Source organism: Ammodytes marinus, assembly GCF_949987685.1.
Source record: "Ammodytes marinus genome assembly, chromosome: 16".
Taxonomy (NCBI): Eukaryota; Metazoa; Chordata; class Actinopteri; order Uranoscopiformes; family Ammodytidae; genus Ammodytes; species Ammodytes marinus.
This window is the reverse complement of record NC_137220.1, coordinates 20,686,892-20,700,998: the sequence shown is the minus strand read 5'-3', so window position 1 is coordinate 20,700,998 and position 14,107 is coordinate 20,686,892. Positions and strand designations below refer to the sequence as shown.

The following is a 14,107-nucleotide window of genomic DNA, read 5'->3' as shown; positions in this document are numbered from 1 at the left end:
GTACTTATTTATTGAATCACAGTGAACTTGGCTATTATTATATTTTAATATCTCCTAATGACCCACATTTTTGTAGTTTCATGGTTAGGGCCTAGTTACCTGGGTTACAATAAGTAGCCTACTGGACCTTAGGGCAGCTTTGACCAATAGGATTTGACCAATGTCCTACCATTCAATTATATCGGTTTGATGCTACTCTATACTTCTACTCCGCTTCATTTCAGAGGGAAATATTCTTCTTTAACTCCATTTTTATTTCTGATTGTTATTGGGAAGGTAGGAATATTAAAGAAACCCCATTCATGTTTTTTTCTTTTTTAACAAAGTTATTACCTTTTGTTAAGCACATGTTCATTGTTCATGACCTCCATAATTAGTTGTCACTGTAATAGCCTAAATATATCTCTGTACAGACTTGTCTAAACAAGAAGAAGATGAAGTTATATATCACAAGATGAAGTTATTGGGTTATTTAGATTTTGGTATAATTTAAGACAAAGCACAGACAGTTCATGTGTAGAATTTATTTATGCAAAAATGACTTTAATACAGTCAATAAGGTATTTGGAAAGTGCAGGCAGTGATCCGGAGCGGCCAAAGCGCAGAACACTGATGAATTCACACCAAGACAGTGAAAGTGAGTTTAGAACAGTTGTGGTTTCACCTCTTTAGGGTGCTTTAGTTCAGCATTTCCATTGCAACACAAAGCATAGGACAAATGCATGACTTGGGGTGCATAGAGTAGTTGCTGCTGACTGTGGGTCATACATTTCTTCAAGTCAGGTTAAAAAACAATTTTGTATCAAATGTTTTTTTCAGTCTTATATGAAAAAGAAACATCATTATTCCGCAACAACACAGTACGCTAGTTACTTAATGATGTCATAATCACTTGGAGCACTTTCAATACAGTAAAATAAAGCAATTACTATACATTTCATTATTGTTCCATAGAATTTCTTACATTTGATATTCATAGTCGTTTTCCATCATACGTTGATTAAAATTTAATGTCCTTTAATTTTCAATGTTAAGTAAAACATTTCCCATAAAATAAAATGGCTACCGTACCGATATAACATATATACACTGTCCCTCAGCTCAAACTCTACTTGTATGCTCTTTAAAGCCGGTCTGAGAATGACAGGCTCTTGGGTTATACCTTTGATCATTTATTGCAGACTGTGACACAAACATGTCAGAAAAGGTATATATCCCCAAACACATTGATAAAATACCTAGTGTTCACCTGTTTAAAATAGATACAGGTTAAAAACTGGGCATCAAGTTAAACGAGCATGTAACTTTGAGGGAAGCAGAGAGTCTGGTGTCAAGAGCCTTCCAATCGTGAAGTCATGTCTTCTTACATATGAGTGTCCTCTTCCTCACCGTGGTCGGCCTTGAGTTTGGCCAGAGCAGCGTGGACCCTGAATTGTGTGCGAGACTCCATCGAGTATTCTTTGTAGTTGTGTCTACAAGTCAAAACAGGAGAAAGGGTTATAGTGGTATAGTACATTAGGAAAGAGGCCCTCACCCAAAGTCAAGTGTAAAATTAAACGGACTGGTATCTATGATTGACTGTATATTACATACTGACTGCCAACATATTACCAACGTACACATTAACTTTCATGAACACCAGCAATTAAAGTGTTTTTGCTTTGCACATTTAGAGCTGCTTTTCAGATATTGATTTTGATTAGTTAATTCTCGACTTAAAGTCATATTCAATGGGAGGAGTTAATTCATATTCTATATATGCAGTAAATAATAGGGATGGTTCGATACCACTTGTTTATGTCCGATACGATCCGTCCTTTTCCACTTTCCTGAACAACAAAGCTGTTAATGATGGATTTATATAATGCACCTTACCCTATCCATTTTAAAAACATGACGCTAAATCTGTGAAACCATTTTTTTTAAAAGGAAGAAAGGCACATCCCACAACATGATTCAATTATGCCATAATGCTGTTTGCGTTTATTCAAACCTTATCAGACAAGAGAACTTGAAGCAGCGTTTCTTATTAGTCCGCACAATTCAAACTTTCAAATTTATATTTAAAGCACAACCTGATCAGCTGTGAAACTAACCATGGCAACATTTTCTGACCATTCTGATTAAATTGCACATTTGCTCATATTCATTTGGGATAGCCCAGATGAAATGCCCATAAAATCCCAAAAATTGAATGTCCTTTAAAATACCATGTATAAACAATATGGTAAACATACCATGCATACTGTATATAAAATTGGATACAATAAGATATTATTTCCTATAATCAAGTAAAAGTCATGACCTGATCACGCTATAACCTTTTCTTGGTGACTCTTCAAGTGGCTATACGAGAAGCTTTCAGTTTCTATTGATTCCATTGGTCCCATTGAGCAAAAGCGGTAGTGTTTTTACGACACCACGACCCAAGCGCTTGCAGGCGGCGTGTGTATCCGTTTAGGAATTGAGTGAAAGAGAGACCGCAGGATGCACTGTGAAGGGGTTGTGTGTTTATATGTGACTATGTAAGATTGCTAAAGCATCTCGGCATCCATCCTTGTTACAGGTTAGTCACAGGAAAGGTATGTGGTTTTTCTTGATTCTCACTGGATTTGTTCATGCCCCCTACCAAAGAGCGCCGTCTTTTATATTTCTTCACAAAGGCTATAGTTCCAAGAGGTTCTCCATTTCTTCCTTTTTTTATTTGATTTAGTCCCTTTCTGGAAACACCGGCTTTTCCGGTCTGTCTGTAAATAATTTTGTCCAAGTCCCCTGGAAATCTGACCCGAGCAAATGCTTTAATAATAACTAAATAAAAAAGAGCATTGTTTTCGCTGATGGTCTGGTTTGCTGTTACAGGTCATTTATGATCATAATAAGAGGACTGTTTCATAAACACTTAAAAGTTCCTCGTAGTAGATAAAAATAGCAATACCACAAATGTCAAATATATCTCATGGAGTAAAACGTGAAATATTACCCTCATAAATACAGTGAAAAGTATAAAGTAATGAAATTTAAATACTCAAAGTACAAGTACCTTGAAATTGTATTATCTGATATTCGGTACATGATTTTTACAAGTAGTACTTGATTAAGTGTACTCCCACTTGGTCATTTGTTCAAGACACGCTCAATCATTTGCTCAAGCAACTGAATAAGTCCTTCGTTTTTACACACACAGAAATCCATTCAATCAATCAGTCCCATATCTTGTCATACCTTCGTCTCTGTCTTTAAATACATCAATGAAGCCTTTTTTTTCAAGAGAGAGTAACTTACTTGGCCTTGTTCAGTAGTTTAATAGCCTCGTCTCTTCTGCCTTGGTCTATGTAGAGCAGACCGAGCTCCACCAGTGAGTTGGGCACCAGGTAGAGGTCATACTTGAGTTTCTTTTCACTGAGCACACAGAGAAAAAAGGGGATTCAACTCTCAGTCAAAAACTGTTTTGCAAACGTTATGTTAAAAAAATACCATGTGACATCCTCAGAAATGCTGTATTAGAGTTGTTGTTTTTTTCCCCCCCAGTCGGCCTGAAACTGTTGGAGTGACTGTAGAAAAGGATATTTCTCACAAGACCTACTCGAAAGCCTCCCTCACCATAAGCACTCAGTCAACGTCAGTGAGGCTTCGGCGCGGAGTAATACCCTTGATCGCTCAGTAAATATTCTCTGTCTGACTTAATGGTTGAGTAAAGAAGATTTTATAAATGCTAAGCAAGCATTACATTGTCAGTACATCCGGTTAGGACCTGCCCATAGACATGTTGTCAAATGACAGAGACAGGGGTAGGCTTCAGTTAAGATTTGGACAAAGCCTAAGCAAACACTTAACTTTTAACTTTTGTCGCCCCCCATGAGGAATTTTGAGTAATTACAACAACACTGACAGTGCAACCTTTGGTGATCGCACTTGTATTTTTATACCTTCTGTACTTCCAGGTTTTCTTCTTAGCTGTAGAATCAACAACTAAAAACCTTTCGGGGGGCCACACCAGTTTGTAAACGCATACTGCGAAATACAGCCGAAAAGTTTTGTGGAGCCGACAGGCTTAATCAACTTTGTGTCAACTTTATTGACAATGGCTTGAATGTAACATATTTCATTCGTATGAAAAAGTTACATATTAAAGCTTTAAATAGTCTCCTGGCCCAAATTCAACACGGCACATGGTCATGTGAACGCTGATGTTTCTCTCTATTAACAGTACGTTGAAAATGGTTTCTTGGATTGCATGCGGTGTGAACAGGGTAGGAGCGGCCCCCATTAATCCAATGGAGCTCACCAGGAAATCACTTTTTTGAAGGATTCCTCAGCTGCCTGGAGGTGACCCTGGTTCTTCAAACACAGACCCCTCAGGAGGTGGATCAGACAGCGGTCATCCATAGAATAGTCATTTTCTGTAGAGCAGGCAGCAGTGGTCATTATCATCATCATCATCATCATCATCATCATAGCGGACAAACAAATGCGACAAGTGATCTCATTCCTTATGCAGCAGGAGTTTAGGCAAGATATGTAGATGTAGATTTGATTAAGCAGAAGGGTTGGGATAAGTTGTATTACCAGGAGAGTCCAGCAGGATGCGCTCTGCATCAACCAAAGTCTGCATCATGCCCTCGGTCAGCTCTGGTCGCTTGCTGATCATACTGAAACCGTTCCACATGTACATCATCTCCTATGAAAAGGAACAGAGAATACAGATCAGGGCTCATTAAGATGAACATACTGTCTGTTGTGTGTGAGGTTGTTTGTATGTGAAGTTTTACCAGCACTGGCACTGGTAGCCTGACTGGGCAGGAAGCCTTGTACCGTTTGGCTTTACGGATAGCAAACTTCTCAGTCGGGGGAGACTTTCCTGCTATCTTCTGCTTGAAGGACGGCACTTTTCTGAAGAGACACACACACACACACACACACACACCTTTTAACCTGCATCTACAGTATCTATTGTGTCACAAGCTGTAAAGGGTGACATTACAGGTTTACAGGGAACACGATGGCCAACTTAATCCTGTTGATCATTTTCTGTGGGTTTGTCCTACGAACATCTCTATTCACAGTATTCATAGTAATGTCTATGTCCGCAATGGGCAATTATCCCATTTATGATGGAGGCGGTATATCAGGATGTAATGGGAGGTCAGTTTGAACAAACTACAACAACAGTGGAAAGAAGTTTAGAAGAGACACAAATTTGCAACAGTGGCACTGCTGCTGATTTTTGGCTGCTGAATCTGAAACATTAAAGTGCGTCCACTCAAAATCTGTGGTTTGCTTTCTGTTACTTCGCTTAGATGTTTGATTTTAACTGTGCAGATTAGTTTTGTCACAATATCAAAATTCCGATACTTTCGATAATATAAATGATGGCGACACATTTGTCATAGTAGCAGAAGGCCTAATTAGTTCGAGATAGATGAGACTGATTAGATAAAGCTAGATATAGTAACTAAGGTAATCTGCAGACTGAGTATGGTTGCGTTCCGAATCGCATACTTTCTACTATATAGTATGTAGAAAAAAGATTTAGGATGTCCCGATTCTTGTGGCCAGATTTAGGATGGTTAGAAGTACCCGGATGTCCTACTTCATGCAGCCAAGATTGTTAGTGTTGAAAAGTGCATCCTATTTGGGCGATTCTGACCCACAATCCAGTGCGCACGTGAAGTGACGTAACATCGACGAAGCCTCCATATGAAAACAAACAGGGATGCGACGGATATAAAAGCAAGAGGCAAGATCAAGGCGCAATGTTATGATGAAATAAGAGAGAAAAGTATGTCCCAATAGTATGCCTACTGCATCCTAACTAGATTATTTTTATCGTCGGATGTAGTATGTAGAATAGAAAAAAGAAAGAGTATGCGATTCGGAACGCAACCTATTATTCAAAGCAGAATATTATTGTATGTCTCAAAACATGTCTGGAGGTGATCTTTAACAATTAAGTAGCCTCCTAAACTGAAAGCCCTTGGCCATAGAGTTTTCAGGCCTGATCCCTGACCCCCCTGGCAAATACACCTTTCTAAAACCTCCGGGTTCAGACAAAGTACACAGACATGTGAACAATGCCTCTGCCTCACAGCTGCCTGTCTTTACATAAACATGTGTAAAACGCAAGTGGACCATAAGCCTTGGGACAATATATGGTGTTGCCGAGCTAGAACAAGAAACGGTGTGTGTGTGTGTGTGTGTGTGTGTGTGTGTGTGTGTGTGTGTGTGTGTGTGTGTGTGTGTCTGTGCGTTCGTGCATGCGTGAGTGTTTACCTAAAGAGCTCTACCTCGTCGTCCCCAAAAGGCCGGGCCTCATCTTTAGGCAGCATGCTGAGGTATGCAGCTTTCATGTAAATGTACATGGCCTAACAGAGGGAAACACAAATACAGGATTCACACCTTTTATTAAATCAATATTGAAACACAAGATAACCTACAGCTAAATGCATTCTGATCTCCAACCGGCCTGCCTAGCGTTCTGTACCTTGGACCAGCGGCTCTCCTGGCTCAGTAAGTCTGCGTAGAAGTATGCCATCTTCCAGGCTCGCTTATAGGTGAAGCACCACATCAGCTCCCAGTAGCACATGTGGTGGAACTGCTTCCACACCTGCTGGGCCTTGCAGCCATCTTCAAAGAGCTCCACCGCCTGGTAGCACAGGGACATTACATCATATGGCCCATTAATAAGGCTTACGTTTGAAGTTGGGTGCTGGTCGTCTGTAGCTCAGGGGCTTAAACACAGTGTTAATATTACCACGGTGAAGTGTTTCATGCATCACTCACGCTATTTAAAAACATTGAATGTAGAGGAAATAAAACATTAGCCGTTATTCTTACAAGCCACAGACAAAGACAGAAACAAACCTCATCAATGTTGCCCTTGATCTCTTCAGTCCTGCCAGCAAAGAAGAGGAATATTGCTCCCTGGACAAAAGAGAAAAACTACAATTCAAACATCTGTATTCCAGCCTCCCATGTCTTGTCAATCTATTGTGTGTGAAAGAAAGATGGAGTCAGCGATTCAGAAGAATGCTTGTTGTCAATTTTCTTTTATCAGTCATAGTCTCCTCACGGTCCGCTACCTGTCTGTACTGTGAGTGGGCTGAAAAAAGGTTGTCAATACACAGCCTAGGCTCTGTAAACTGGTATGTAAACCAAAGTTTATGCAAACAAAGGGGACCCACTGTAACTAGCAAAATGCCCGTTTACAAAAAGTGATTTTGACAACAAGCCTTCTCCAGAATCGCAGTCTGCACCTTTAAGTCTTCACCTATCTATACTATAGTCAGACTTACTGTGTAGCAATTACTCTGTGTTTAACCAAGACATTCCCATTCTGGTTTGGTACACATTATGTCAGAGCTTTAAGTTTGTTCTCTGGGATGGGCAGGTATGTATGTAAAAGGTGGAGTTGAAACAGGGATTGCGAATTTAAAAAAAAAGTGAGTCAGATAGCGATAGCATGAAGGTGTGCGAGTCCTTGTAAAAAAAAAAAAAGTAAAGTAAAGATGGTGTGATGATTTTAAAGGATGCAGGAGGGACTGAGTGTGTGGAGGGTGGAGTGAGTGTCAGATGAAAGTTATCAGGGCGGTGGATGGTTCGGAGCGTGGAACTTGGACCATAGAAAGAAAAGAGGGAAACAATGCGAGTGAAAGGAGGGATTTCTAAGAAAAAGGTGGCATACAGTGAGAGCAAATGACGGTGTAAACAAAGAAAGATTAAAAGAACAATGACGTGAGCAAGTTCAGGTGGCAGTCAGCGAGAACAGAGAACACAAGTTTGAATGAGGTACTGAAGAGATGTAATACAAATATGACAAACCACGGCCTGAATTCATTGACAACAAAGGATCATTCTGGTTTATTTTGGATTTTTTTTCTTGGCCATCGTTTATATCAGTTCTGATGAGTTGGTACTCATTTTTTAACACTGAAAATAATTGCTTAGATGTAGGAAAATAGTGGATGGCGAAGGAGAAGGAAAACTGCACGATAAAACTTGACGGATCATTAAAGGAAGTTGCCCCGTCTGATTTATTTTTTGCTCATTCCCATGTTCTGAAATCTCAGGATTTACTTGGCGTTATTAATTATTTAAAATAAAATAAGATCAAAGTTGGAATAAACCACAGTAATGTATTCATAGAGTAATTCAGTGAATGCACTTCTGTGAAGTCGGGGGAACTCGTTATTCATAGACCCACTAAAGAAAGAACAGCAACTTTAATACATCTCAATATAAGGAGACACAGATACCTTCCCTTTAACTGTACGGGCATTTCTGAAGAAGTTAGGGGCATCTAATGACATAACGTGCCAAAAATAACGAGCGCAACATTACGAGGTAAATAAACAAGCACACAGGAACATTTAGTGATTAGTTTAGTTTATCTTCTTGCTGCAAGGGGAGGCAGGCTATATGTTCTCATTAGCTACCGGTGCTTGAGCTAAGCTAACGTGGCTGATCGGCCTTTGTGCCTAACTTAATTAAAATTGCACGCACAGTTAAAGGGAAGCTTTCCGTCGCCTTATATTGAGCCGATGAGTGAGGCAAATGGCTAAAAAATTCAAATGCATTTTCATTATTAGACCGAAAGTATACAGTTATTCTTGGAAAGTGAAATTGATGAGCCTTGATGCCACTCACCCGTGGGTAGCGGAGCCGGAAAGGTTTCAGCAGGCTTTCAGCTTCCTCCACCTCTCCCTCGCCTGTCCCTGAGAGGACAAAACACAAATATATAATAATGATGTGATATATCACACAAAAGTCCTCCCATAGAAGTGAATAATGTATGGAATATAGTGGCAGCCTACAATACAGATCTCAGATGCACAAAATGCGTGAAAGGGCTAGAACACTACCTAGGATGAAGGTGAGAAAGGTGTAGTAGCAGAGCAGCAGCAGAGCACACAGCATGGAGCGCAGATTCACCCCGGTCGCACCATCACGCAGCAGGGACAGGCCATATTCCTACAACAGGAACACACATGTAGCAAGCATTCGTGAGTGTGTCAGTTAAATAGTGAAAGGATACTGGAGGAAATGTATATAATCACACCTTGTCTCCAGAGAAGCCTGCGAACTCCAAGACTTTGAGTATCCGTGGAGGAAATAGAGACAGGGTCTGTAATTTAAAAAAACGGTATAGGTACCAACACATGATGACTCGTAGTCAACCAAAGGCTCTAAAGATACTTTTGTGACATACCAGATTAAACGCCCCTATTCCAAATGATATTCCTCCCTCTAAGTGAATGTGGCTGGGTCCTTTGAGACAGCTGTGAGACTTTATGAAGGAATGCAGTTCTCTGAACAATAAAAGGCAACAATGTTAATTAATTAACAAGACAGCTCAGCATTGTAACCAACTACTGTAAAAATAATATACAATATAAAATACAGCATTAAAAAAGTGTACTCAAATAATTGAAGATGCAGATTAAAAAAAAAGAATAGTTAAAATCTGTACAACAGAGGCATATACTCACTGAATATAATGTTTTTCTCTCATTACTTACTTGTAAATGAGGTAACTGTTTCGAACTTTGATCCCTCCTTTGATAAAACTCACCATGTTCTCATCCTGCAAGAAATAATGGGTAAATAAATAAAAGCTAGTGAAAAATAAATGTATGCCATCTATTCACTGCATGCTTTTTTCTGTGTTTTAAAAAGCATATTAGCACCTGTAGGAAGGTGAGAGCAGCTCTTTGGAGTTGGCACTCTGCATAACACACTTCAGCATGAAGCTGCACTGCAAAAACACACCCATACACACACCCACACACAAATGAAGTAATAAACCACATACAATGATCTGGTCAACAAGCAACAGAGCATAAAGTCTGGCCTAAGATGTGACTAGACAGTTTATGTGAGTTGGCCAAGTTACCAACACGCTGAACTAAGATAGTGAACATTATACCTGCCTAAGGTCTGTATGATAGCATTGCAATTCTGCTAGAAATTTGCTCAAAACATCTCTTTGCCAGTGTACAGTTTCACATATCTTTTTTTCTTTATGTTTAATGTCTCTGGAATATTGTAAGCCTGATGGATAAGTTGGTTACTAGCGCTGACCTCAGATAGTGTAGGCAAAAGAATGTGCTGTCAAACTTAATTGCAAATGTACTACATAAATAACATAATGGACACTGTCAATTACACATGGTATACCTCCATTGACACAAGTTAAACGTTTATTTTGTATTGACTGCTTTTGGACGGACGTAAAACACTCAAGCCTGCTACCTTCTGTGAGTGAGTCCCCTCCTGACTTGTTTGTCAAACCTGGGGATTTCCGTCGAAACCTGAAAGACCCAAGAATATATCATTGTCAACATAAGACGTGGTGTTACTAATGCTCCACAATAACATGTGTCGCTGTTGCTATCTTAGCAGCCACTATTAGGGCTTCTCTCATGCAAACACAGTCAAATCAAGTAGTTTGGTCAGAAACAGGCCATGTAAATGCACTCATTTGAAAATTTGCCTCTCATGGCTTACGGTCTGAGTTAGCAGCACCCTTTGAGTATAAAGTACGGTGCTTCTAGAATATGTGAAGAGTGAACGTCTCAAATGAAACCCCGGGGGAACTAAATCTACATTTACGAAACAACCCTGACCTCTGGCAGACCTCCTGGGCACATTTCATGGTATTTCCTGCATTGCTGATGTCGTCGTGCTGGAAAGTCATCATGGCCTGCATTTCCAGTATGGTGGCGTAGATAAGAGCATGGTACATGCTGTCATTCACTCTGCATGGAAAACATGGGAGTCACATTGTCAACAACATACACAGCAGACTTTAAGCATGGTCATGGAGGTCGGAGGGTAGCTACTGTACGGCCTGCGCATTTTCCTGTTGAGAAAAGATAAGAGTAAATGACTGCTTCTCTTTATCCTTCCTATCTCCTCTATCGGCCCAGTATGTCTTGTGCGCTGTTTATTTGGCCTCTCTGTTGAATCAGTATGGCCTTGGGCGTCAGCTTTAGCAAACACCTCATATCCTGGAGAGCTAAAGCCTACAAGTGCCACCCCCCTCCTGTCTTGGCTGACAGGAAACACATCGCTGTACAGTTCACACCGCAGACCACAGGCCAAATACTGCTGAAGTCACACTGAAAACATACCACTATGGGATGCGTTACCAAAAGCATACAGTGCACTAACAACTCAGACACTACCAGGCAGGGCCAATACCTTTGTGACTCGGGAGTATTCTGTTACCTTGGCCGCAGCTTCTCCAGGCTCTCGTTGAAGTGGTTGTTAAGGAAGAGATCCAAGGCCTCCATACACTCATCCAGACACTCCTTGAGGGTCATCTGTGAGTGGCTGCGGCACAGAGACAAACGTGGATTAAAAACATGCACACAACAAACGCTGGTGTGTGTGCTGCGGGGAGGGGGGGGGGGGAGCATTAAGTTATCAGTCACCAATCCACTGTTCTGTTTATGAATATATAGCAAGTTTATTCATTTGTCTAAGCAGCAGTCTTATTATGTATAGTTTTCTATACATAATAAGCTACATAACACTCTACGTTTGGTGAAAGTGCCTTGGAATCTTTTTTTTGCATCATGGTATAAATGACAGGATCCTATAAATTGCAATCCCTAATTACTGTGGACGATATTACAAAAGCAGGATTAAGGACCATTTAACCACAAACTGCATTCATATGTCCTGTTTGATTCACTTTAAATGGAACTGTTGTTTTATTGTGATTTGTCATAGCCTTTTGTTATTTGATGGGTCTTGGATTTTATTTTGAAATGTGAAATGTTGTTTTAAATGTGATACTCTTATGTTGTTATGCTGCTTTCTTGGCGAGGACTCCCTTGAAAATAAGATTTTAAATCTCAATGGGAATAATCCAAAGGTTAATTAATAAGATAAATAAAATAACATCTGCATGGCACTATATTATAGTCAACCACTTTAAGTCCACAAAATACAAGGAAAATAGGACCATACATGTTTAGCTATAAGCGTGATAGGTTCATTAGGCTATAGGCTAGGCTATATTTTTTATATGTTTATTTTATTTCCTGGGCAGGTGGTTTTCCCCCTCATCTCAGCTAAACCTTATCTCTCCGGCTGATCAAGAAAAGCAGAACACTAGTGTTCCGGCCAAAATACCAAAGATTGCGGAAACAAGTCAAACTTTAAGCGTGTCAACATATTTTCCACTCGATCGCATATCTACTCACTTCTCAGCTGCATCCGCGTCTTTCCCATTGGACATGTTGACTTTCCGGGCGGCGTGCCCCAACAACACCTGTTAGGAGCTCTGCAGGTGTCGCAGAAAATCAAGGCGCATTCACCCCCTTTAGCCTATAGTCTGTGAAACGAGACCAGTCGGGTGGAAGTCGGCGTTTGGAAAACACGAAATAATTTCCTGTTGTTGAAGTTCACGTCAAGTGCTCGCAGGTAAAGGCATGCGTACATCTGTGTGCATCCAGCAGAATGAGGTGATGGCGCATCTGACTCCTCCTCTGTGACATCCTGCCACGCAAACAGTACAGTGCGACTCACAGGATCGGGTGAGACCGAGACGACCCGGTGTTATGGCGATTTCTGCATGTCTGCCGAAGATTGCATTAACCTTAACTGTAGTAGGCAAACTGTAAAAACGATAGGCTAGAATCAATGATGATTTAAAGAGTGTGTTTTTTTTCAATGGTGGGTGTCAAATTCACATAAGCAAGTCAAAGAGGATTGAATAAATTAGGCTGTGCTGATAAAACCATACATTCTATGTAGCCTAAATGACTGAAAGTATGTGCTGGTTAAACGAAACACTTTTTCAATATTCTTGAGTAGGCTACATTACACTACACTATTTGGTGGTAGACTGAAATTATTGCATATTTACTAGGCTACAGAACACCACACATTGATGTAAATATTACGTTTTGTAGGATGAAGCTTTACTCTGTGTGACTACGTGGACTGGGTGTAGTACTGCTTACTCATTAAACCAATTAACCAAAAGTGAGTCAAAATCACCTGCTGTATACCTTCCTTATGAGCTATTCTTCCATTCACCGTGAACTCCCATCCCCATTCAGCTACATTCCTTTACGCAGCAAGACAGTTTTACATACATTGATGCATAAATAACTTCCTAAATGAAAGTAAACTATAGGGATGTTGTTGTTGCATGTTCCTCCGTCTACACTTGTTGGGACAATTGACAGTCGCGCTTCTGCCAGCGCTGCAAAAATATGACGACAGCGCCCCCACGATGCTGGGCATGGACAGATGTAAATCTAATGAATATTTGTGGGTGTTTTGTTTCATCTGACTTTTCCATCACGATAGTTGCCAGTGTCTTATTGCCTAAATGTTTGAGGCACCATAAAGTTAACACAACCTCTCTTTGAGCTTGGAACATTGGTTAATAATAACAGCTCTAGTTCGTACTTGTAGGCCTATCTATTTGACTATACTACATACACACCCAACAATTACAACTGCAGTTAACCTGGCTTTAGCTGTGAGAGGCGAACACACAGGCCTCCCTCCAAAACAACTGTTTTTAAATATACCTCTTTTAGGTTTCTCTAGTATCTCTCACACCGATTAAACTGTTCATGAAAACACAACTTTTTAATACGATCAAATTAGAGTGTAGCTCAGATCATTGGCTGAGTTAAGGTGATGTCATTCTCTATTAAATGTAACCCTGTCATTTTTCCCAGAACCATCAATACTGAATGATGTTCTGTTTCTTCGTCCTCATGATGAATCCTGAGCTCCACCAGAGCTGTTACTGCTTTAATTTGAACTGTTAGCCTATTTATTTGCTCTTAATTTGAAGGAGAAATGTTAGAGCCGGATGTATTATATTATCTTACACCATACCAACATCTTTTTGGTTCTCGACTCTTTGCATTATCACAGTACTTCCTGTGAAATTTGCAAAAAGCTCCTACTTGACCATCCAGAGGCAGCCAGCAACAGAAAGAGGCGTGCCAGTCAGACCAGACGCGACAGCAGCCACCTGTGGAGGAGACGGGAATTCTGACATTGCATAGTGTTGGCGTGAAAATAAATGGGAGGATGCACGATTAAGTATAACTGAAAAACAAAACTGGTGCAAATC

General features: G+C 40.2%; 1 protein-coding gene across 1 annotated transcript; it reads right to left on the bottom strand.

The window, feature by feature from the left end:
• Window positions 1-566: 566 nt before the first annotated feature.
• On the bottom strand, window positions 567-12,436 carry LOC307262338 (tetratricopeptide repeat protein 39A). Its single transcript, XM_080043182.1, has 18 exons — window positions 12,210-12,436; window positions 11,227-11,331; window positions 10,623-10,754; window positions 10,249-10,307; window positions 9,684-9,751; window positions 9,516-9,580; window positions 9,206-9,305; window positions 9,056-9,121; window positions 8,859-8,967; window positions 8,644-8,711; window positions 6,862-6,921; window positions 6,482-6,643; window positions 6,271-6,362; window positions 4,770-4,890; window positions 4,567-4,678; window positions 4,286-4,400; window positions 3,283-3,399; window positions 567-1,472 (listed from the first exon to the last, which is right to left on the bottom strand). Exons 1-18 carry the CDS (start codon window positions 12,242-12,244, stop codon window positions 1,364-1,366), a joined length of 1,695 nt encoding a protein of 564 aa, XP_079899308.1. The 5' UTR covers window positions 12,245-12,436; the 3' UTR covers window positions 567-1,363.
• Between the last annotated feature and the right edge of the window lie 1,671 nt (window positions 12,437-14,107).